The sequence below is a fragment of the Lonchura striata genome, chromosome 3 (genome assembly GCF_050655825.1).
Source record: "Lonchura striata isolate lonStrDom1 chromosome 3, ASM5065582v1, whole genome shotgun sequence".
Classification (NCBI taxonomy): domain Eukaryota; kingdom Metazoa; phylum Chordata; class Aves; order Passeriformes; family Estrildidae; genus Lonchura; species Lonchura striata.
The window spans coordinates 36,895,917-36,919,451 of NC_140705.1; the positions used below are offsets into that span (position 1 = coordinate 36,895,917).

At 38.4% G+C, this 23,535-nt stretch overlaps 1 protein-coding gene and 1 long non-coding RNA gene across 11 annotated transcripts in view; one reads left to right on the top strand and one right to left on the bottom strand.

The window, feature by feature from the left end:
• Window positions 1-13,451, bottom strand: part of MAP3K7 (mitogen-activated protein kinase kinase kinase 7) — a 47,538-nt gene extending 34,087 nt beyond the window's left edge. For 4 of the 10 annotated variants that reach the window (XM_077782302.2, XM_021545396.3, XM_021545389.3 and 1 more), the window contains exons 1-3: window positions 13,213-13,436; window positions 2,469-2,579; window positions 849-914 (exon numbers count right to left, since the gene is read on the bottom strand). In XM_077782302.2, coding sequence (XP_077638428.1) covers window positions 849-914; window positions 2,469-2,579; window positions 13,213-13,302 — 267 coding nt within the window. In that variant the 5' untranslated portion in view covers window positions 13,303-13,436. Of the gene's footprint in view, window positions 1-848; window positions 915-2,468; window positions 2,580-13,212 lie in introns of all 10 variants that reach the window. The other 6 variants (XM_085574837.1, XM_021545404.3, XM_085574840.1 and 3 more) reach the window with 6 other exon arrangements.
• Window positions 13,452-13,981: 530 nt separating this feature from the next.
• Window positions 13,982-20,823, top strand: LOC110478648 (uncharacterized). The gene is made up of 2 exons (XR_014953672.1): window positions 13,982-14,133; window positions 20,000-20,823. It is a non-coding gene; the product is annotated as an uncharacterized LOC110478648 (long non-coding RNA).
• Window positions 20,824-23,535: the final 2,712 nt, after the last annotated feature.

Genomic DNA, 23,535 nt, shown 5'->3' on the forward strand with positions numbered 1-23,535 from the left:
TGTAAACTGAAAGGGAAGTTCTTTGAGAGCAACTGCAAAGCTTCCATACCTAAGCTAATGGAAAATACATCAGTCAGTTTGAAATGTATATATTTACATGTAAGAAAAATCAGTTTTACACTTAGTTCTCACTGTAAGTTAGAAAATAATGACCTCCCTCCTCATCTTCAAACTTAAAAAGCAAATACTATCTTCCAACTGCAGTTCATTATTCTTTACTTTATTCGTTTAATGGCTTACAAAAAAAAATAGTTAAATACCACACCAGAAGAACTTCACTAGTACTAAGAAAAAAAAGGGATGCAGCACTATTTTAAGCAATTAAATAGCCCATACAAGAATTAGCTAAAGATACATCTGTCCTGTCAGTAAAGTACCTTTTTTTCTGTTTAGAGAATTTGTGACACTGTTTGCAGCTGTGGCAGAAAGAAAGCAAATCCTGAAAATTACATGTATGAGGAGCTGATTTACAAGACACAATCACGTCTTGACACTGCATTGCCTTTTGTATTGATTTACAATTAATAGGATTGTAGATAATTGTAGATATGAATGTAACTACATTATGTAATACACTAGATGCCATTTTGACAAATTGAAGTATAACTAGTGTTTAGAAGCAGATCTGGGGTGTTCTTGAAAGAATTTATTTTTTATAGGAGTAGAAACGAAAAACAAATACCTGAAAATATCAACCAACCTACACATCTGCATATTTCCTTATTATGGCTAAAACATGAAAAATATATAAAATAGATATTTTAATATAAAATACATGTTCTGTGCACTGATGCTTGCATATGTTAAGCTAGTTACCTTTTTTCATACTGACATAAGCTATAACTTACTGGGTTCAGACAGGCTCCATATAACTTGACAATATTGGGATGGTTTACCCGTGACAGCTGTCGAAGCTGCAATACAAATCACACAGTTTCAAACCATGGGAAAAAAAGGCTAATGCTTTATTTTCATAACTATAAATAATAGACCACAACCACAAGTATACAGTTTTCTATTTCTGCATAACCCCAGATGGTGATTTTACAAATTACAAGACTTATTTCACTCTTTGAATTTTCATTTATGTAATCAGGCTTGCATCAAACTGGATCTGTATTTTAAAAGAAAGGTTGACAAAATTATGTTTAAAGAAAGTATTTTTGTCAGGCTATAGTAAAGTCACTCAAGTCACAAGCACCATGCAACAAGGAAGTCTATAGATTTGGTGCTCTTCCTGGAGCCTTTAACATAAAAATTGTCTGATTGAATAAAAAAAATCAGAATCATACTTCCTGTTTTGACAATATAGAGGACAGAAGTTCTAATATCCCCAAGCCCACAATCCTATAAAATAATTTAATATTAAGATGACATAGTTCCAAAAACCTATTACTCTTTGTACTGACAATTACATTATTTTGCATTGTTTTTTTTTTTACCATTACACAGTAGAAGCAAGCAAAAAGAATTTTTTTGCCCTGCACACAGACTGCTGAAGTAGTTTACGCTGTCTTCAGAGCAAATACTATATTTTCTATATACTTGAGCAGATCTAAAAAATCAGAACGAATTGATGCTTGCACTGTGCAGGGTTTCCTGAATAGCAGTAATTACTGAAGCATTTTTGGGATTATCTACTCAGATGTCTTTTGAACACAAAAATCCCAAGAGACCAATTGGATTTACTCAGCATTAAACCAGACTCAGATTAATAACCTTAAAAACTTTTCATTGCAATAAACAACAGATAAATATTTACATAAAGGTCTATTACAAACATGCTTTTTTCAGCCCTTTAGTGTGTCACATTTTACTAGAGTTAGTTCTAAATTTGAGAGTTTTATTTTTAACACATTTTGTGTATCCTGAACATTCTAGTTTATAAATGAATTAAATATTAAGCAGCATGTCACAATATGTGTCATTTAAATTAAACTTTTGATTCTAGAAAATATTATGTATCTTGGGAAGTTTATCAGGTATATCTGAATTACTCAAGACATTTTTAAATAAGATATTGAATGAAAAGAGTGATTGCCTTTAAGGTAGCAATGTATTTGCATAGAAGAAAAAAGTTATCAAATTATTAGAACTGCTGAAAAAACTCAGAAACAGTTTCAAATATCAACCTGACTGTACTGGAGAACCAAGGCTTTGCTGGGTATTCCAGTTGCACCCTGACTTCTGACTGGGACATGATCTAAGAACTGTTATATCCCTAACTTGTGTGGCCTTGTCTCTCCCACACTCTTGCTTTTCAGTTTTTATGAGAATCAAACTAAAGGAGCTGCAATGTGCTTTGACAGGTCTCCTATTCTGCAAGACAAGGGTCCAGGCCTGAACTGGGTACTGCAGGCAGCATTTATCTTGTGATAAAGACATAGCTTTCAGTACACTAAATGAACCCATGAATTTCAGGAAACAAGCTCTACCAAACCCCATATTTTCCATCAAACATACTGTACCTCTACAATGAAGGCTTTTCTTTCAGATTCACTTTCTATTTGTTTAATGGCTACATCTTTAGCTCGCCATTTTGCTTTGCAGACCACACCAAAGGCTCCTCTTCCAACAACCTAGAACAAAATATAAAACACAAGAGTTAAAACTTAAAATAGTGTAATTTGCTGTGCAGGACTTCACAAAGAGAAAAGAAATTTAATTTAGAAAACTGAAGATACACAGGCTCAACTTTTGCAGTAGCAATTTAACAGTATGCCATTAAAGCATAACTGGTCTTAGCTAAGCTTGCTCATGAGATCACATAGAGAATTGGAAAACACACATACAAAAATTTCTATTACTAATGTGCAGTGATAGTATTTCAGAAAAGTATAATCTCAATTGTCTAGAACAAGATTTGCTCAGAAGAAAATTAAAGGAATGAGACCTTAGCTTTGAAGAAGCTCTAAAACCATAATTATTTAGAGTAACTCTTTGGAACCAAGCATAGAAATGAAAGCAGGATAGAAAGAAGGTCACTTTCAGTTACTGGTGAATTACACATGACATTTAATTGAAAATTCACTTGTTTTAATTGTTCCTCAGAGGAAAACTGGCAACATACAGGAATATTGACAAAGCACGCACATGAGATGCAAAATTGAAATTAAGGTGTTGCCAAAACAGTGACTGCAACTACTACAGGAAAGCACAGACAAGTGCGTTGTTACTCATATGCTCAAAAGAAAATGCTGAGGAGGAGCAGACCTAAGGCACACACAGTCACAGAAGGAAAAAGAGTTCCTCCAAATCCAAAAAATGCAAGGCAGGCAAGATGAGAAATAGGAAAGGGGAGAAGAAACAAGAGGCTGACTACCATTTATGTAATCCATTCTTGGGTTAGGTTCTTACTATGCGCTTTCCAAATAAATAGTGAAACTGATTTCCCCTGGGAATGGGATGGAAAAGGCTGAAGATGTGTAACTCAAGACCTGCTAAACTGTCATGATGGATATGAGAAAGTCTGCAATCAAGGACTCAGTCTGAAGAGATGAAAAATATAAATTTAAAAAAAACCCATCAAGATCTTGCATTAAGAAAGATCAAAAAAGGAAATGATGCTTAATATTTCTTAGAAGATTCATGTGGATATAAGGGACAGCTGCCCCTGACAGCCATGGTGATAGATGGCACTTTCTTCTGATTTCCTTATTTCTACAATATTTTTCTCTTCTACATTACAGCATGCACTTAGCCTTTCAGGAGTTCCTGCCATCTCATCTTTAGCTTCCACAACAGTGGTTCACAGACTGAGTCTGTGGTAAGATATGTACAGAAGATGCACAGAACATGCCTAATTCTGCTCTGTTAAAGAACAGAACCTGTTCTTTAACAGAGAACATTAACATGTGCCAAAGTGCCTGGCACTTTTGTGTTGCCTTGTTACATCTTGTCCTGACGTAACACATGCTAACTATCTTCTTGCATTCCACAAGTGAGGTTGGAAACACCAAGCCATGAATGATAGATGAGCAGCCTACAAAAATAGTACATATAAACAAATTGGAAACAATGAGTCACTGGAAGATATAAAAGTCCCGAACAGCCTTCCTTGTTCTTCCTTTTCTTTCTCAAACCATGTTTTGAATAAAATTGCCCATTTTCTTGGGTTTGGCAGGCCCCCCATCTTCTACTGCCACAAAAGTTGTCCATTACAAAGCCCCTACCCACTTTGCACAGCACATGACCAGACCTACAGAATAAGGAAAATCTCATCAAGTTGGTGTGTGTGCTGTAAGTCTGCATTTTGCAGAAATGGTGATTAGTGAGCACATAAAAATAGATTGTGCAAGAACCTGGGAGACACTAAGGGCAGTCAATGAGAGAAGGATGCCACAGAGCAGCTTGTGAAGGATGAAGTGGATCGGCAGCAGCAATACAGTTAGTTCCACATCTGCTGCTCCCCTACGCTGGGAAGGAATCCAAACAGGGTTACCCAAATGAGCGAGTAACCTCCTTTTCTCCTCCACTTAGGGAAAAGGAGACTGGCATATAATGAATTTCCTAGGTGGATAGAATTGGCCTTACAGTACAAGCCTGTGAGACACCTTTTAGAAGGTTCCTTTTTAATATACTTTTTCTCATACTCTTTCACAGTTTTCAACTACAACTCCTGTTACATTTAATCTAGTGACAGAAACAAAAAAAAATGATTTGAAAACAGTACATATAAATCAGTTAAAAGATTGGTCTCAAAATTTAATGAAGTAATTTGACTTTCTTTTTTTTAACTTAGCCTGAATCACTTACAATAGTTTGTGATTAGTCAGGCTCACTTTTTTTTCTGGCTAGTCATATCTTTCCCTGCTGAAAAGACTTCTATGCGTCCATATGTACAAATATACTATATGTATTATGTATATGATTTTAATATTAGCCCTATGCAATATATACTACGTATATTTTTATACATTTATATTTTATATACATTAATTATATTTATTTTTCAGATGCATAACAAAAAAAAGTAAGCCCATGCATCTATTCAATTTGATTCCATATGTTTAAATTCAGCTCATAAGTTTATATAAATGCATACTGTTCCCCTGCAGATAAATCCATGACTATTTGCAAGTTTCATCCTGAGAACTGATATATGTATTTCCAGTTCATATACTAAAGAAATCTTTGTTTTTCAATAGTGTTGTATTTTTTAACAATGCTTCTACTGAATGAAGAAATTTACAGAAACGAGCATACTGCCCGAGTGTTCTACATTGAGCCATGAATGTCACAGCATTTGGGTTTTAGCTGAAAAATGGAATAAATTCCAAGAATTAGATGAACTTTAGGAAGTTTCACTGATGACTGGAAAAAAATAATAATAAAAAAATAAAATCAGTGTTGAGCACCAAGAGGAAGAGTTTACCAACGCAATCTAAATATTAATTACATAGTAGAAAGCTCAGAGACCATCAGGTATGTACATTTTATTGTTGGTGAAAATAATTTGATAAAGGATTATGCAGTAAAGGTTTCATAACACTTTACCAGTGACTTGGTGCCTGCTTGCAGAAGGTTGAACTTGAGAAGAGGACATGAATGCAGTGAATATTTACCTAGGATACAGGGAAAACAGAAGAGCCGATCTGCCATTAAAGCAGTTCAGGCTATTGGATGGCACATGAAAGGAACAGCCATCAGAAACAATGATGGATCCAATACAAATTCAAGTTTCCCATCTGTGAAAACTCAGTGTGTGTTTCCTATATAATCTGGAAAAAGTACCTTACTCATAGCAAAAACCCCTTTATAACTGACGATCTGCAGCTTGTGGTGGAGTCCATTTACGTATCATTTTCTTCCTTTAAGTTTATTCTTTAAAGAGTAAGTCTTAGGTATTGTCAGAACGGTTTAAACACTATGTGGTTTCCTTCAGCACCTCATGCTGGAACTAAGTAACTTAATATCAAAGGAGGGAGGCACTGCCTGAACTTTAGTTTCTTCATGCTCATTCCTTCTTGTCCCCTGCTGTTGGTGCCACACCACATGTTTGGGCAATAGCACATATTTGGAATTATATGAAACACAGTTAATGGAATTATTGACACAACAAATCAATAAACAGCAGTTGATCTGTAGCACTGTGTATATTTGGAAGATGATCTAAAAATAAACACATTCTTTTGATAAATTTTTTTTTCCTTTAAATATGTTCTGGGAGAAAAAAGGAAGATATAGGGTAGACGAGACAATCAGAAATAGAGTAAGAACAAGTCTGCTTCTACCTTTCTTACAGAAGACAATTAAGTTAGTCAAAAATCACTTGGTACATGACACAAAACCACTTTAAACTGGAAGTAATACTTAAAGAGATTCAAAGATTGAAAAGTGTATTAAAATTTATTCTTCTACCTGTAAAATACATACCAGTAAAAAGTTACATTTTACTGTGCGACAAAGTGACATGGTGAAGGACAGTGCCACTTGCATGTTTTCCAGATAATGTATTTAGAGTCTTATTTAAAGAATATGAACCACACAAGAACCCTGGAACAAGCATTACCTCTGTCTCTGTGTACAAATAGTATCAAATGCAGTACATAAACAAAGATACATGATACTTACTTGTAAGTATGTAGACTATACTGACTGGTAAGTTATGTAGACTAGAAATCATGCAGGAAATAGACTGCAGATATGTTAAGATCTTAAGGATGTATTTTGTCCTAAGGGATGTGACCAAAAATTTCCCCGCCCCCAGTAAAACAAGAAAATGCATCTCTATTTATCCTGATGCACCATAATCCCCTAACAAATGTCAAAACTTTGGAAGAATTAATTTCAACTTTGCATTAACTCCACAAGTTTGCTATTAACTCAAAAACATAAAAATGCAAAGTTTTTATCTCTGTCCATAAAGTTTCCATGTAAGGTAGTTCTGCATGCTGGATACCTAGAGCTTTTCTTTCTAAAAAAAACTTGCTAGATATATAAGACAGCAATAAAATATAATAGCTCCCTGGTTAGCAGACCTAGTATTCTTTAGAGAACTGACTTCATAATTTGCAGTATCTACTGTATGACATGCTCATTTACAATTTTGGGATACAAGACAAGCAATTACAAAAATCTAGCAACTGAAACCCAACAAAACCAGTGCATCCAAAATGACAATAGGCTTTAAGTTATTTTTAATATCTATATTGCTTTGTTTACTGGTATATTTCCTAATGAAATGGGATGTATGCAAACTGAATGTTTGGATCTCTCAAGCTCCAGACACTACACTAGACAGAGTGGAAAAAAAAAAGTTCTATAATGTGTTCTAAAAAACACAAAAAAGAATCACATTTTAAAATTCAGTTGTTTCTACCTTCTCTGTCTACCCGAGCTCCAGCAGTAACAAGTACACTAATATTTTCAGCTTTCCACATATGTGAAGTATAGCACATGCAGCATAAATTAAGAAAAAAAAGTGCCAAAAGAAGTAATGAACAACAGTTTAGAGCTTCTAAAATTATATTCCTACACTTTCTATCATTCATTCAACCAGCGTCAAATTCCAGCTTTGGTTCCTCTGTGTGTGCTATGCTTTATTAAGTAGGTTGAAGCAAATTGGCCCTGTGCCACAAATGACTGTGGCCAATACCCTGGCAGCATTTTTAGGAAGGAGTTCAAATCTATCTGCCAATTCTTACAGCTATGTTCTTTGACTGGTTAAGTTTATTTGTACGAGTGTCAGCACAACTCTAAATGTTGCTTTTCCTTTCTGGGATTCTTACAGCAATGAAGAAGCCTCCAAATCCTCTCTACTCCCCCACCCCCAAAACCCCTGGAAGCAATCCTACTAATTGGAAGTAAACTAAGTAATTTAGTTTAGATTTAGTTTCCAAGTTTGACTTATAATTATGCAAAACACTGTAGGAAAAAATATTTTTTCCTGAAAGAAACTGATTATTAAAATCAACTTAGATTCTTAATAAATAAAGGCAAGCTCTTCTTCACAAACTCATACAGTTGGCCCCTAGATAGCGTTTTTCATCTGTTAGAGCTGTATAACACTGTACAGTTTTCATTCAGTGGCTTGTCTATCTGAATTTAGTTCTGTTTAAGAACTAATTCTCTTTTCAGCTTCTTTAGAACATGTTTATCAAGAATCAAAGTATCATCATACATATTCCTGAAATTATAGAATCATAGAATGGTTTGGGTTGGAAGGGACCTCAAACATCATCTAGTTCCAGCCCCTCGTCATGGACAGGGACACCTTCCAGTAGACCAAGTTACTCAGAACCCCATACAGCCTGCTCTTGAAAACTGTGTTTCTGGAAATTCTTCCTTTGCTCTGAACATGCAACCAACCCTCCCTGCATTTTGATAGCAAAAGTCATTCCAAGAAATGTGTGCATCTCAAAGATAACAGTTTATCAAGTTATATTTCATTCTGGCTTAACATATATAGAAAAGCTTTTATGCATTGATAGGGTTTTATACATCTGTCTCAAGAACTGAACTAATTTTAATTAACAGCAATTTAAAAACATTAACAAAACAACTGTCTGGTGCTCTACTATGAATTAATTTGTTCTGTTAGAGCAACCCAGAGAGTGAATTATTGTTTTAGAAACAAGATGTTGAATTATGCGGCACTCAGGGTGCAAGACTCTAACATGAGCTCTCTGGGCTGGCACTATCTAAAATTACTGGTCTTTGGAAAAAAACAAACCAGAAAAACAAGTATTCTGTAACCAGTAAAATACTGTTAACAATCCACTGGGTGGAATAAATAAGGAACATGTGAAACTTGCTCTGTTTAGTTTTTTTCTTAGGAAAGGTATTAGATATAGAACTCTATTATTATCTCACAAATATGGATCTTGCTTTCATCACTGGAACAGGAAGATCTGCGAGGTTTCTTTCCCATGTATTCTTTATGAAGTGAAGTATGAGGCTTTTATACAGAACACAAACTGATTCACTGAATGTATCTGCATGTGTAGAAATGAGTGTAAATTGTCACATTAAGATTTTAACTAACTTATTAGCTACCTTCTAACTCACTGCACAGTAAATTTCTTCCACATGGAATAGGTGTTGTGTAACTTCTGCTACAAATTCACATCCCAGTGTGACACTTCAGCTATTTTCTTATATAAATGAATGAAGAGAATCTTCTATTGTGTAACTAAACTACATTGAAGTAGTTATTTGAATTAATTCAGAAATGTATGTAGAGTAAAATCAGAGAAAATACTGGCATATGTTTGCATCATGTACTTATTTTTTGCCTTTGTTTTTGAATACCCAGATTTGCACCTTGAAGTCTTACTGAAAAAAGCTGAGAAATCTGACTGAATTCAAATGGATTTCTAACTACCACCCTTGGTCCTTGAGAACCAATCTTTCTGTACTCATGTCAGATATCAAGTAACACTGTTCAAATCTCAAATCACATCTGGTTCTTCTCCAAATTCTTCCAATTTTTCAGATTGGTATTCTACAAGCAGGGATGATCCCCCAGGACACAGAAACAATGGAGACACTAATAGGTCCATGTTCAACAGCAGCTCACACAAATCTGCTTTACCTTGTAACTGACATAATCAGACACTGCAGCTCACTAACTTTTTAAAAGTTAACTATATAAAGGGGAGCAAAACCCAGTTGCCTACTGTATTGCTCATTCTCTTGCCTATGAACTGCTTTACTCCAGAATTGGAAGGAAGAAACGTAGTTCTCAGCACACTACTCAGTTAATGAAATTAATCAACTATTTCAAAAATATCTAAGATAGGTGGATATACTATAAATTGCATCCTCTTAGTTGCTGGGACCCTAAGTAAATTTTCTAAAAAAAAAATACAATTATAAGCTCACCTCTTCATCTCAAAAGAAGATGTTATCCTAATTCTCTTAGAATTTCAACAGATTGTTGAAAATAAACTTCACTGTAAACTGCAATATACCAGTAGAGCATTAAACAACCGTTTTCAAATAATTTACATTTCAGACCATCCAAAAGTAACTTGCAACTATGCAAATATGGGATTACTTTTTTAACTTGTCTCCATCAGGCAGTGACTGGGCAGGGTTGCAATATTCATGACCAGACATGTACCTTTGGCTGTGCAATCCAAGCACACATACATCATGTGATGAAGAGGTCTATGTTTTGGTCATGTATGGGACTGTTACCCAGATACCTGGTGAGGAAAGCCTGTGGAATTTTCAGGAAAGAGTGGCAGGGAGTTGGCTGCCAGAAAAATTAAAAACCAAAGTCTGTTTGTTGCTTAGATGTGGAAACTCCCCTGGGAAGAAACAACTGGAGTGTTGTTCTAGATTTAAATATGACACTTTAAAACAAGGCTATTAGGCTTTTTATTGTTGACTTGATTTCACTTAGATTTTAATTTTTCAGTTTCTAATGATTTATCTATCCAATGCTAAAAACTTAAAATGGCCATTTTCATAATCAAACACATGCATAGTAAAATAGAGAGCACTTCTGTTGAACTAAATTTTGTGTTGTTTCCCCTGTTTTAGTTTTGAAGATGCTCCTGCCGTGTCACATCGATTTTGATTTTACTCCAACTCCTTCATAACAATTGTCTCTATGGTTTACTTCATTTTAAGCACTTGAAATAACAAAAAGGCATTATGATGGTGGAGATATGTTTGACTGGTGGGAAGTAACACTACAGCTGGTCATGTGCACAGTAGCTAAAGGAAAATATGTTAATTCTTGGTTTTATCTCAGTAGAGTTCAGACAAAACTAAATGAAAAGTGTACTTATAGATTTCACGTTTATTAGCAAGGTCTCTGGGCCTGCAAGTATTCCAGAACTTCAACATCTATTAATAAACCAGTGGCAGAGTGGGACTGCTATCTGCTGACAAGACAGCCTTGATAATACAACAGCAAAGCTATGATTATAAAAGCAGTTGAGTTTCCAATGTAGATCTCTTAACACTCCATTTTGAAACATTTGAAGTTTGCCAAGCATAAATATGACAATTTTGAGATGTTTTTGAGACATACAGCCACTTAAAATCCTTGAAAACCTCTGAGCCTAAAGTGAGAGCACAGAAAATCCTCAGCAAGGATGTGTGTTTTGATGTGACTACAAAGTTGACTATTTGTGCTGAAACTGCATCCTGAGTAAGAGGTCAACACCCATAGCTCAGAAAAGCAAGACCTAAGTATGATTTCCAATCCATCTGTTTTCTTGTAAAGTAGGTCTTATTTCTTCCTCTGTGCAAAGACATTTGACTGTGTTTAACACTAGGGTATTCCCATTGTCTATAAGAACTTCTGGGAGGACAGGTTAACTCAAAATGATATGCCAGCTTTAACAAGATTTTTTTATGGAGACACTATCAAAGTTCTATTCTCTTGCTTATATCACATGAGTTTTGCATCTCTACGAAGATACTGTGTTGAGAATAACAAAACAACTGTATTAAACAAATTTTTACTTAGGCATTGTCTCTAGATACATTTTTGTACTGACAATCCTGTTTCTGCCAGTACCAGGCACATGTGTGGGACAGTCAATCTCTGAGCACTAAACCTTAGAATACTAAACTCTAGTTACACCAATTACACACTATGCAGCTCCACGTTTCCTACATGTAAAACAGCAATACAATCCTTGCTAACAACCTCCCCAAGTGTGTTGTGAGGATTAAAGATTTGTATAGCACTTTATTAATTCAAAGGGCTACGTCTAACACAGCAGATGTGGCACTCACTTCCGTGAGCCATCACTGGGCACCTTTTTACAATGGATAACCAGCTTAAACTTTCTTCATTGGGTGAGAAATGCTATTTCTCCCAAAATAGGCTATTTGATCCCCAGCTATTACTAAGTGTTACAAAAACAACAAAATTACTTCACTTCAGAATAGTTAAATGCATAAAGGCAGGTAGAACAACTTGACTTACAAAAACAAAAGTCTTTATGGTTGCCAAATTCACAGAAAAAGATAAAGGCAATATTTTGAAATATACTGTCTTCTGAAAATTCCCAGCACCCAGTGCCTGCTATGGTGAAAGCCGAAGTTATCACAACACTGCCTGAATACAGCAGAAGGTGCCCTGGTGCCCCATGGCAGATTTTAAGGTCCCTGAATTATCCTCAGGAGACCCAAGCCTAGTAGGATAATTATAAACAAACCAGTATCTAGCAAACTACTCTAAAAACCTGAGACACAGGTTATCATACCTAGAAAAGCTACTACACAAAACTCCACTTCCACACAAACTTTTTAAGAAAAACAGGGTAATTATCTCTTAAAGAGAAAAATGTTAATCTATAAAAAAAGCACAGGGACTGTTTCAGCAGTCCAGACTCTACAAGCTGGACTCATCAAATTTGTTATAGATCTACATGAAGAGACTTTATTCCTGTAGAGAATTCAGTAGGTGACAGGAAAAAACAGCAGAAATATTTTTGTGTACTTCTGAGAGTCAAACAACACTGTAGTATATAGAGACTACTGAGCCTGTTATCAAAGCATATGAGCTACCCTAGATCACACCCCCCCTACTTTCACATGAACCCGACAGATGAAAGGTACACCTGAAATAATTTCACTATGTGAATTTCACAGAAGAAAAACTTCCAACTTTGTTATAAAATTACTGAATGTGACTTCCTTAAATATCCATGAGTGCAACATAACTAGCCCATGTTAAGAAAAAAAACCCCTGTTTATCGTAACAGCTCACAGAGCTATAAATTTAGCAAATCATTAAGAGCAGCATGATCGTTATATACACAATGGCTCAGTTTGGTGGCAGAAGGTGAAAGCAGGGCCATAGAGAAATAGAGATCTAAAAGAAACATTAGAGTTAACAGTTCCCTCTTGACAACTATGCTTGCCACCCATACTAAAGTGGGTGGCAAAATGGGAGGCGAAACTTTAAAGTCCTGACTGAATAAATCTATCCCGTTTAAACAAAACTCCACAGTAAGGCATCCAGCAGCAGGTCCGGCAGAAGTAAGCTGGCACCTCCGCTCTCAGCCAGCCAGACCGCTTTGTTCGCTGGTGCCAGCCGCAGTAGCATCCACAGGAGCAGAGAACCCCCGGTCAGGTACTGGGGGGTCTGGCACCCCGGAGCACCCGCGAAGCCCCCGCGGACCCTCCCGCAGCCGAGGGCCGGCGCCAGGGAGGGGAACCCCGGGGGCGCTCGGGGTCTGCGTGGCGGGGCCAGGCTGGCCGCGCCCGGGGAGCGAGGGGCACGGCGGGACCCTCACTCACCTCTTCCACCTCGATCTCTTTGTAGTCGATTTCTTCGAAGTTGAGGACCGGGGGGGTTTCAATCATTTCAGCGGAGGCGGCAGCAGACATGCCTCCTCTTTCACCGCAGGGAGGAGAGGGGGCCGGGGCTACGCGAGGGTCCGGCACCAGGCGGCCGAGGGCCGGAGCCGGGGCTACGCGGGGCTCGGCGGCGGCTCCTGGCGCAGGTCGGGGCGGGCCTGGCCGAGGCGCCGCCGGGGCCGCATCCGCGGCGGCCTCGGGCCTCACTGGCGGCGGGCACAGGCCCCGGCGCCGCCGCTGCGCATCCCGAGCCCTCCCGCACCCCCGCGGGGCGCCGCGCCGACTGCCCTAGGCCGCGGCCTCCGAGCAGCTCGGGACCGCCGCGGCCGCGCGTCCGCGGGCGAGAGAAGGCGGCGCCCCCGGGGCCGCAGCCGCGCTCCTCCGCCAGCCCCGGCGGCGGCAGCGGGAGAGGGGCCGCGGCGGGGGTGGGGGAGCCGCTCAGAGCCGCGCCGCGGCCGCCGCCGCTGACATCAGAGCCGCTTCCTGCTGCCCCGGCCGAGGAGGGAGGGACGGAGTGAAAGAGCGGGGAAGGGAGGGAGGGAGGGAGCGCCAGGCGGGGGCGGGCGGGAAGCGCCGGCAGCAGCGGCCTCTCGGGCGGCCGCGGCGGGGCCACGGCCTGGCGGCGGCACCGCCCCCGCCGCGCCCCGCCGCCGCCGCCAGGGGGAGCAGCCGCGGCCCCGGGCCGGCCCCGCTTCCTGTTCCTGCCGCCGGGGATGGGGCCCGGCGGGGTCCGGGCAGCTGCCAGGCGCGGCCCCGTCCCGGGCTGCGTGTACCGCCCTGCGAGCGCGGGGGCCTGTTCCCTACATACATACGCACATGCCTTTTTCCTGGGTGTGTGCCTGTATTTCTCCAGGGCAGCAGGTGCTGTACGGCGTCTTGGGACGAGGGCAGGCCTTGTGCTCTCCAGCGGTGCTTTCTCAGGGGAAACCTGTGTGTAGGAGGGTAGCTGAGGAGTGGGCGTAATGGAGCGGTTGATGTAAACAGATAGTAGTACTAAAGGGATGGGGGATGAACGTACACCTTAACCGCTCCCTCTCCAAGGGAGTCCTGTCCCGCTCTTTGCCAGGGCTGTATCCTGCTCCTGTTTTTGGCTGGAGCACCCACCCCATTAGTGTTTCGGTGGGAAATGTCTGAGACTGACGCTTCAGGGCAGTCCATGGTGTGAAATCAGTGCTGAGATGAGTGAATAGAGCTGCTGTGTTCCCCTGAAACAGCTGTGCTTCATTTTTATATGTTTAGCCCTCAGGCTATATATAAAAAGTTATGTTATTGTACAATACTATTAATAGTATGTAATTTTAGTACATCTAGTAAGCTTTCCTAGATCTTCCACTGCTAGCATGCTAGCGAATGTCTGTACCTCACAAGGAAGAGAGATCTGGTTTACAGAGCTAGCCTGAGAAAGTCACTTAAACAGTTAACTAGTAAAAAAAAAAAAAAAAAAATCAAGGATGAATATGGGAAGTGACCTAATCTTATGGTGGCTCAGCTGTTGTTAAAAAGCCAAAGTGAAAGTACCTCTATCAGAGCTGCTGCACTTTGTGGCAGGTTGCCATTATGGGTTGTTTGCTCCCCTCTTGTGTTTTTCTGTCAGCTTTTGTAATTTGCACAGGGTTTTCAGATGTACACCAGTCCAGAAATCCCAGCCAAGCAGTCACAGTACATGTTGACTCTGTGGCATGCAAGATGAAACTCGTATGCAGGACTGGTTGGGTTGATGCAATTACATTGCCCAAGCAATCTGCGTATACGTGGGGAGCAGACTCATATGCTGACTGTGCTGAGTTTCTGCTGTTCATTTTTGATTTTCAGATATGGTTTGGTATAGAAAGATCTAAAGAATCTTCTGTTAGTCCAAGTACCACAAAATCTGGAAGTAGATATCAGCAGATATTAAAATCCGAAGCAGATATTAGACCTGCTTCATCCAGCAGTGGGGTTATTCAGAACCCCTGCTTTTCCAGGTTGTTTATAGGTTTGGATGTTCACACAGACCCTGGCACCACCTTATACCCAGTGAAGTGTTTGATTTTCATTTTTTTCAAAAGCCACTATTAGTGCATGTCTTGGTCATACTGTGACACAGTCATAAAGAACCATGTTTATACCCGGACTTCACAACTTACAGGAAAGTGTATCACTTGAGTAAGCAGCTGCTGCTGTCTCAGCTGCTGGAGTATGCAATATATTGATTATTGGAAGATGAAGAAAATGGATTTCTGAGGGATTGAGAAAATTGCAAGTTCAATAAAAACCAGACTTTTCAGTCTGGTTCATACTGGCTTCATACTGCTGAATGAATTGCTTCAGTTCTTTAAACACTTGTAGATCAAGACAAGGAACACCTGAAGTCAACTGAAACCAAGGAAAATGCATGAATGAAAAGAAAACAAGGTGTGAAAATCCATCACTGGATACTTGAAATCCATAATCTTGATACTTAGTTGTAGTCATGAACATGCTTTCAGGCCAAAAGCTTAACGTTTTATTTATTTTTTGGGTACATATGCATTGGGAAAGATGAACTACATCAGTACCTTTTAGAAAGATGGCCAAGTGGGTGGTTGTGCTTTAGGGGTTGGCAGTTGGTGATCTCTGGTAAATGTAACTGAATATTTGTTTTTTTTGTTATGTTTTACAGACCTCTCCTGAGGGTATGTATCAAGTAAATGGCAGTTGCAGTCTTCTATTTTTCAGTGGAGAGACTTTTCTGTTACCTTTGTTATACTTTGTTGATGGGTATTAAGACAGCAGAAGAGAGCATTCCAATTATAGTTGCTTGTAAGGTTCATTTCCTTTCAGAAATTGATGTGGAAATATGTATCAAAAATAATGAGCTCTTTCTTTGTGAAGGCAGAATCATCATCATTATCAAAATGTCACTGCTGTGAAGATCAGGAGGGGTTTTAAGGTTGTGGTAATTTTGATATTACTTTTTTTTTTCCTTCTTTCCCGACTGACACAAACTTAATTAGTTACAATTAGCTATTTTGTGGACTGAGTATTGGTTGTACATCCCCAAAATATTTATTCAACAAATACAGGAGAAAAAGGAAAAGAAAAGCTATATCTGTTGTGCTTATTTTGGACAAAAACTGCTCTTGTGTTTTGGAGAAAAACCTGGAACCTGGGAAATCCACATTCTGGGTCTCAGTAGCCTCTCTCTAACATTGCAAAGTAGTTACACTGCCTGGTGGGTGATCACTTGAAGATTGTTGGAAACATCTGGGTACCATAGCCAGAGTGTGCACACTCAAAGCTGAGACAGCTGCTGTGGAGCTCTTTGTCACACCTGTCCTAGAGTGTAGGGGTCTGTTTTTTCAGAAGAGACAGCAGTAAGTCTGATGCAAAATATAAACAAAGTCCACCTGGACAGCTTAACACACCTGAAGTTTAGCCCTAATATCTGCAGATCCTAATGAAAATTTATCCAATATAATATGGAATTGTACAACTTAGAATTTGGACACATTTTCATGAATACAGACAAAAGCACAGATACATTATCCTGGCTACCCTTTGTCTACCTCCCTTAAAGTTACTCTGACAATTTTTAAAGAGGGGTGAAGAAGCATTATTTTCCACTAATTTAGAAAAAAGCTAAGTGATTTCTTATTTCAAAAGATTTCAACTTTTGTTGTATTTTTAGTATATGCATTTTTTTAAAGTGGTTAAAATGTTTCACTTTAGGTGATTGAAGATTGAAACTAGAAAACAGTGGAACATACTGGATGGTATCTGCAACTGGAATGTCCACATCAAAAAATGTTCCCTTCTAGATTAAGCACAGGAATGTTTCTGCCAAGTCTAACTCTATTTTGTCCCTGTTAAATATTGTCTTGTAAATATGAAGTTACGTTATTTCAATTTGTGGGAACCCTTTGTGATTAAAGAGCATGTCTCCATAGTAGTATGGAGAACACTATGAAACACGTGCCCCACAAATTCATATCCCAGCTAGGAGGCATCCAAGAGGAGCCCACTGCTTGTTCCAATGCAGGTGCAGTGGAAATACCTCATGAAGACAGAACACTGTGACTATATTGAGAGATTTCTGTTTCTCTGCATGGCCAAGTTGTTGCATAATCCACTCTTCTCATGCAACTCCTTTGGTTTGTACATTAATATTTCCCAAGAGCAGGTTGCAATATTGTGTGTGATTCTACTTTGAATCTCAATGAGTTCTTCAATTATGTCCCGCATTAATCGTTTGCAAAGTCTTGGGAAACATCACAAAGGTGTCTTCTGCCAAATACATTGAGATAGCATGCCCAGCATGCTTCATGTATTTTTATTGCTTCTTTTGCATTCTGGGAAGACTTCCCCACACTATGTAAAATCTCCTAAACAGCTATTAATTCCTTCAGTGGGGGTGTTCCTTATTATTTGTGATAAAATGCATATATTAAAAATACCCTTAAAAAAGCTTTCCAAAATAAATGCGTGAGCTGCTTTGCTAAATGGGAAACTCAGTTGTATGCAAGGAATTGTATTCACTTTAGTAAAAGGAAAAGTTCTATTGTATGAGTATTACAGAAACTCAAATGATCACATTTGTTTCTGAACCTTATTTTGCCTCTTAGTCTGAGATGTGTTAGATCTCCAAGATTTTTCTAGTAGTCTAAACCAAAAAGAGAGCCAGGAAAGTCAAATAATGCAGCCACTGTGCAGTAAGGGCAAAGTAAAGGTGAGAGACTGTATAGATTCAGTCCTGTAACCAAACAAACACATTTTCTCTGGCACAGCTATCATCAGCTGGACTTGGCTTGGGAGAAAGGTAGTAACAAATTTCACATGGAGAAGAAAGAGATAGATGACTGTAGACTGGTTGATCTTGAGCTGAGAAGTCTGAAAGATATGGTACATGAAATTGCTGATGGAAGATGTGTTAAACAGAGGTGTAAATGTAGGTAGCTATAAATTAGCAAAGATATTTTAGAAAGATGCAAAAACAGATCCAGACATATAAGTGTCTATTGCTCTGCTCTCAGTAGGCTTTAAAATAAAATGTAATGGAGAGAATAATAAAGAGCATGGAAGTAAATAGAATGAACTGTCACATCTTTTTAATCAAAGGTTGATTATCTCAGATTAGCAAAAGATCATTTTTTATATATTCAGTGATATTTTTAGGCAAGGAGAATGGGTAGAAATAGTCTATCTTGAATGTATTTGATATATTGTCTTGTGGAAAATTGTTAATTAAGCTGGACATGATAGAAATCATTAGAAGAACTGAAAGTGGGCAAAGAAAGTAGGGGAGTGGTTAGGAGACAGTAGATACTATCAAAAGGGAAGTATTGGAATGAAGTTACTAATAAAATCTTTTTTTCATTATTGAATTTTGAGAGAAAGACTCTTAGTAATTTCATTAACAGTGTTGATAAGAAAATTAGGAGTATGACAGTGATTCTGAAGACACAAGTTTAGACAGCATAGTTAATGGAGAGAAGGAAAAGAATATCAAATGGGAGAAATTAGATGACTCCAAGGATAAGAGAAATAAAGTGGCTACTATTTAAAATATTAGAATACGCATTCATGAATTAATTTGAGAACTCATAACATCTTGTTATCCTGTGAAAGAGTTACGAAGAGGAGGTGAAGAAGATTACAACTTGCATGGTTTAACTGGTTTTAGGAGGACTGTGAGTCTTGTATGTAATGCACCTAGAAAATGTGCAAGCTTATATATCCCATCTGATATATCCAATAAAGTTATAAAGGTTTATGCAAACCTCATCTGAAAGGCTCTACTGTGTTAGTACCTGCCTTCCAAGAAAAATGAATTGAGACCTAACTAGTTGCAGAGAAAAGCTGCAAAGATGGTAAAGATAAGACAGGGCTTACCACAGAAGGGAATATAAAACAACTTGGCATGTTTAATCTTGCGAAACAAAGACAGAGAGGATATATGTTGCCTCTTTAAAGAGACTGGAAAGATAAAGATAATATGGAGGTGAACAATACTGATGGAAAGTGATATTCAAGTAAAAGGAAACTCTTGCACAAGAGCCCTGTTAATGCATGCAGATTGGAGACCTGTAAATATTCTTTGCAACTGGGGCAAGTCACTTCACTGGATGGTCCTGATAAGTGAATTATTTGTCATAACGATCTGTGAAAGCAAAGTAATGTATTCATTTCCTAAGGAGGTATCTTTTAATCATATGTTGAATAAAAATGTGCTATTAAAAGTGTAAATAATGTAACAAATTCTTATTGTGGTATTTCCTTACCTGATTATAGATTGAAATTAACTGCATGTTCTTAAGAGTAAGTAAGTATTGCATTGAATTGTGTGAGTAAGACGGTATTCTAAAGAAAGAAGTGAAATTGGAAGTAGGAGAACTTTTGGTATTTTATTTCTTGGAGAAGTAGTATCATTATCTTTCATGTTTTAAAGCTTCTAACTCATGAATCAGAGCATGTGAAGGGAATTTTAAACAATATTGGGAAAGGGAGTTTACAGCCTTGTGTGTTCTATACTAGACACAAGAGTGGGTGGAGTATCACAAAGCATGGGAGCAGTGGAAATAAGAGGGTAAACTGTTCATGATCTTCATCACATAATGGGGATAAGACATGTAGTCTGAGAGCATGTACATTAAAGTTCCTGTATATGAGCAACGTACCTTCAAAGTTTTTCTTCTAGAAGATCTGTTCTGTTATTTAAAGGAGAAATGGGAATAATGCTGTGTGTGCATGCTTTCTGTTTTCATACCAGCTAAAGCTGACAGAAACAAGGAACAAGAGAAGACTCAAGAGAGAATCTCATCACAAGTATTCTGGTACTTAAAAGGCTTCTCCAGAGAGGATGGAGTCTCTCTCTTTGTAGGGAAGAAAAAGTACAATGGGTACTGGTTGTGCCAGGTTTCATCTTGATACAAGAGATATTTTTTTTACATTAAGAATAACCATTGTCTAGAACAACATCCAGGTTCATGGTGAACTTGCCTTCACTGGAAGTTTTCAAGACACAACTGAGCAGGGTGCTAGATAATTCATCTAGCTTCCCTTTCCTGCACAAGTTTGGACTAGATAATCTTTTAAGGTTCCTTCCAGCCTTGGCTGTACTATGTTCCTAGGAATATGCTAGCAGGCTGGAAACATCTCACAGAAGGCACCATGATTCTTGTGTGGCTTGCAATAACCAATGGAACAATGTGGAACCTGCCACTCCAGCCTTGTTGGGTGCACAGCCACGTCCTCTGTGTGACTCTGCTTTCTTGTTGCTTGTGGATGTGTTTGGAAAACAGCCTATGAATGCACATGGAGGACCCAAGGATGCCACCAGATAATCATATTTCTAATTGATATGTGAGTCATATGTTATGTGTGCTGAAAGTCAGTGTTCTGTAATGTAAAAGAAAAATCAAAAAGATCTGGTTCTTTTACAGAAGTACTTGTTAACACATTTTGCCATGTATCATTAGGACAGTATTTCTTTCTAGAAGGTATCTTTAAAAAATGATCAGTCAAAATCATCTATAATCAAGAGAACACATTTCTATCAGTGGAAGAATAAAGCCAATAAAATTATAGAAGGAAGTACACAGTTTATAATTTTTTGTGTTTTCTCTAGAAAGGAGAGAATTTCTTGTTCTAGACTAGAAGCTTCTAGTCCTGTTTCGTAAAAGCAGCCTTCTTCAGGCCATTACTGTAGCTGTTGCTTCAACAGATCAATGTAATAGATGTGATGAGCCAGTTAACTTGCTAAGGCCTAACTTTTGGCATAATCTCAGCATTTCATTGTCTAATTCATTTACCTTTATGAGACCTGGAGGAATGTGCCCTCTTGTGAATATCAATTTGTGTCCATTGGTCTCTACTCATGAAGAGTAAGGAAAGGAAAGGAAGAGGAAGGAAAATTAACTTAAAAAAAAATAAATACATCGATCTCATGGTTTTTGTGATGGAAAACTCAAAATTTGAAAGTTAGCCTGAAACTAAAGTTAGCCTGAAAGTTAGTCCTGAAACTTCAGGACTTGCCTAGTTTTTATCTGAGAATGTCTGTGAGTCTCCCAGACTGTGAGGCATACAGGGCTAGTGCAGTGGCAGACCCTTCAAGTTCTTTGTGCCTGGTGGTGGCATCTTCTAGAAAAACATCTTCTGGGATATGTGCCAGATCCACTGTGGTGGAGATGGGAATGTGGAGATTGAACATGGGGAATTTCTGTGATGCCATGACTTTAGGGTGTTGGTTTGTAGAGAACATGTTGAGAGGGAGGCATAATTTTTTTCTGTCTTTCTGGCAAATTAAATTTGTGTGTAGAGGAGAGGGGTGCTGCCTTCACTGGGAAGAGAGCATGTGATTGTAAAAGAGCAGCTGGGTGCAGAGGCACTGTTCATGCACATGAATCATCCCTGGCAATCAGACCTCAGTTGCTGGTACTGCCACCACTAATGGCATCTGAGCTGACTGGTATCCTGGAATAATGTATGCATTATAGGCCAGATCACATTGTACAAATCATACGTAAGACATATGCAATCCAAACAACAGCCAACAATGTTAATACTGTCAGCATGCAAAAATAGAGAGAAAGTCTGTAAACTGTTATACATTAACTTTCAGTTTAATCTCATCAAAATGTGATTCCCTGAAAGTTAGATGGTTTCAAAGTGCTTTCTCTGATCAGTAAGGAGAGACAGGTGTCTTCAGAGGGCATTTATTCTCAAATTACTCTTTGGAGATATCTTTTTCTCTGCTGCAAGCCCCTGTGACAAACTTCAGTTAGAATTCTAGGGCTTAGTTCAGCTTCCTACTAATAGTTATTTAATGACTTTGAAGGCCCCCAGGCATTCTGTGACCTTTGCATGGGGCTGATAAACGTGATTCAGGTCATGAGCTGAAGGTCCGGGAAGCATATTCTGGGGAATCTGAGATGATGTTAGATTGGTATGCATGGGCAATTGGGATGCTTACCCAATTTCTTACTGAAAGTAAGGTGAAGGGAATCCCACTATTGGGATCTGACCCCAGCCCAGCTAAAGCCAGTATCAGTCTTAGTAGAATAGCTGTATGTGGATGGGTCCTCAAACTCTAGATGTCACAACATAGCTCTATGTGAAGAGTAAACCTGAAGACAATTTTGTTAATTTCTTGTGAGTTTGTTTCTGCACTGTTCCCATCAATGGCAGGTTCTCGACAGCAAAGAAGACAAGCAAGTTTAGACTTTGTTTATATATTGAAGGAAAATATAAAATAACCCAACAAAATCCCCAAAAAAATACTCTCCTCCCCCTCCCCCCCACCCCGCCCCATTGGTCAACATCCGAACAACTTGGGAAAGAAAGAACTAGTTGTTCTGCTTTATTAGGGACATTAAATTCAGAGATGCCTATAAGAAGTTATATTTGAAAGGGTGAAAATTGCATTTAATACACCTCTTAAAATATGATGGGTGGCCAACTACTCCTGACAACCAGCAATTACTTAATCATACAAATTTCTTTCACTATGTGAAAGAAATGGAGAAAACCAGATGAAAATTCCCTTTGGGGATCTGAGGATTTGATAACCTTATTTCTTCAGATGTAGTCAGGAATATTACTGTCTCTAATATCTACATCAGTTGCAGAAAAGCAATAAAAAAAGTAATCTCAAAGATCCTGGCATTAGTTTATTTGTGTCATAGCCTTTAACTTTATGAAGCATTTTGTGTGGGTGGAATTTGACATGCCTGATGCAATTGTTCTCTTGATTCAGTGTAACTAGAGAAATAAATTTGAGGCAAATGGAAGTCAAGTAAAGAATGAAAGCAAATGTAAAAGGAGACATTTTTCTTCAAGGAAGTTTTTACAGCAGACTTCTGAAAGATTTCATCTGGAACATGGATTCTTCAAAAGGAGTAATTTGACACTGGAAAAAGAAATCATGCACCACATACATTGCTGATATCTGTGTCTGTTTCATTTGTCTTAGTTATAATTTTATGCTTATATGGTGAATATTTCCTGAAATTGCGCAATGGAAGAAGCCAATACTGAAGCCATTTTTATTTCCCCACAAGGTGGTACTGTGGTACTGACTATACAGCTCTTGATTTGGTTGTAGTTGATTTATATCTGTACCCCCTTCTGCACAGATTTTTGTTTGCAAAGAAGAAAGTTTCAGTATTAAAATCAAATTTCACTGCACAATGTTCTTAAGACTCTTTTTCTTAATGTGCCTTTTCCAAACTTTTTTCTTATTAGCAATAAATTTTATTGCAAGTTGTGATTGTCAGAAAAATCTCCATTATTGTTGTTTAGATTTTT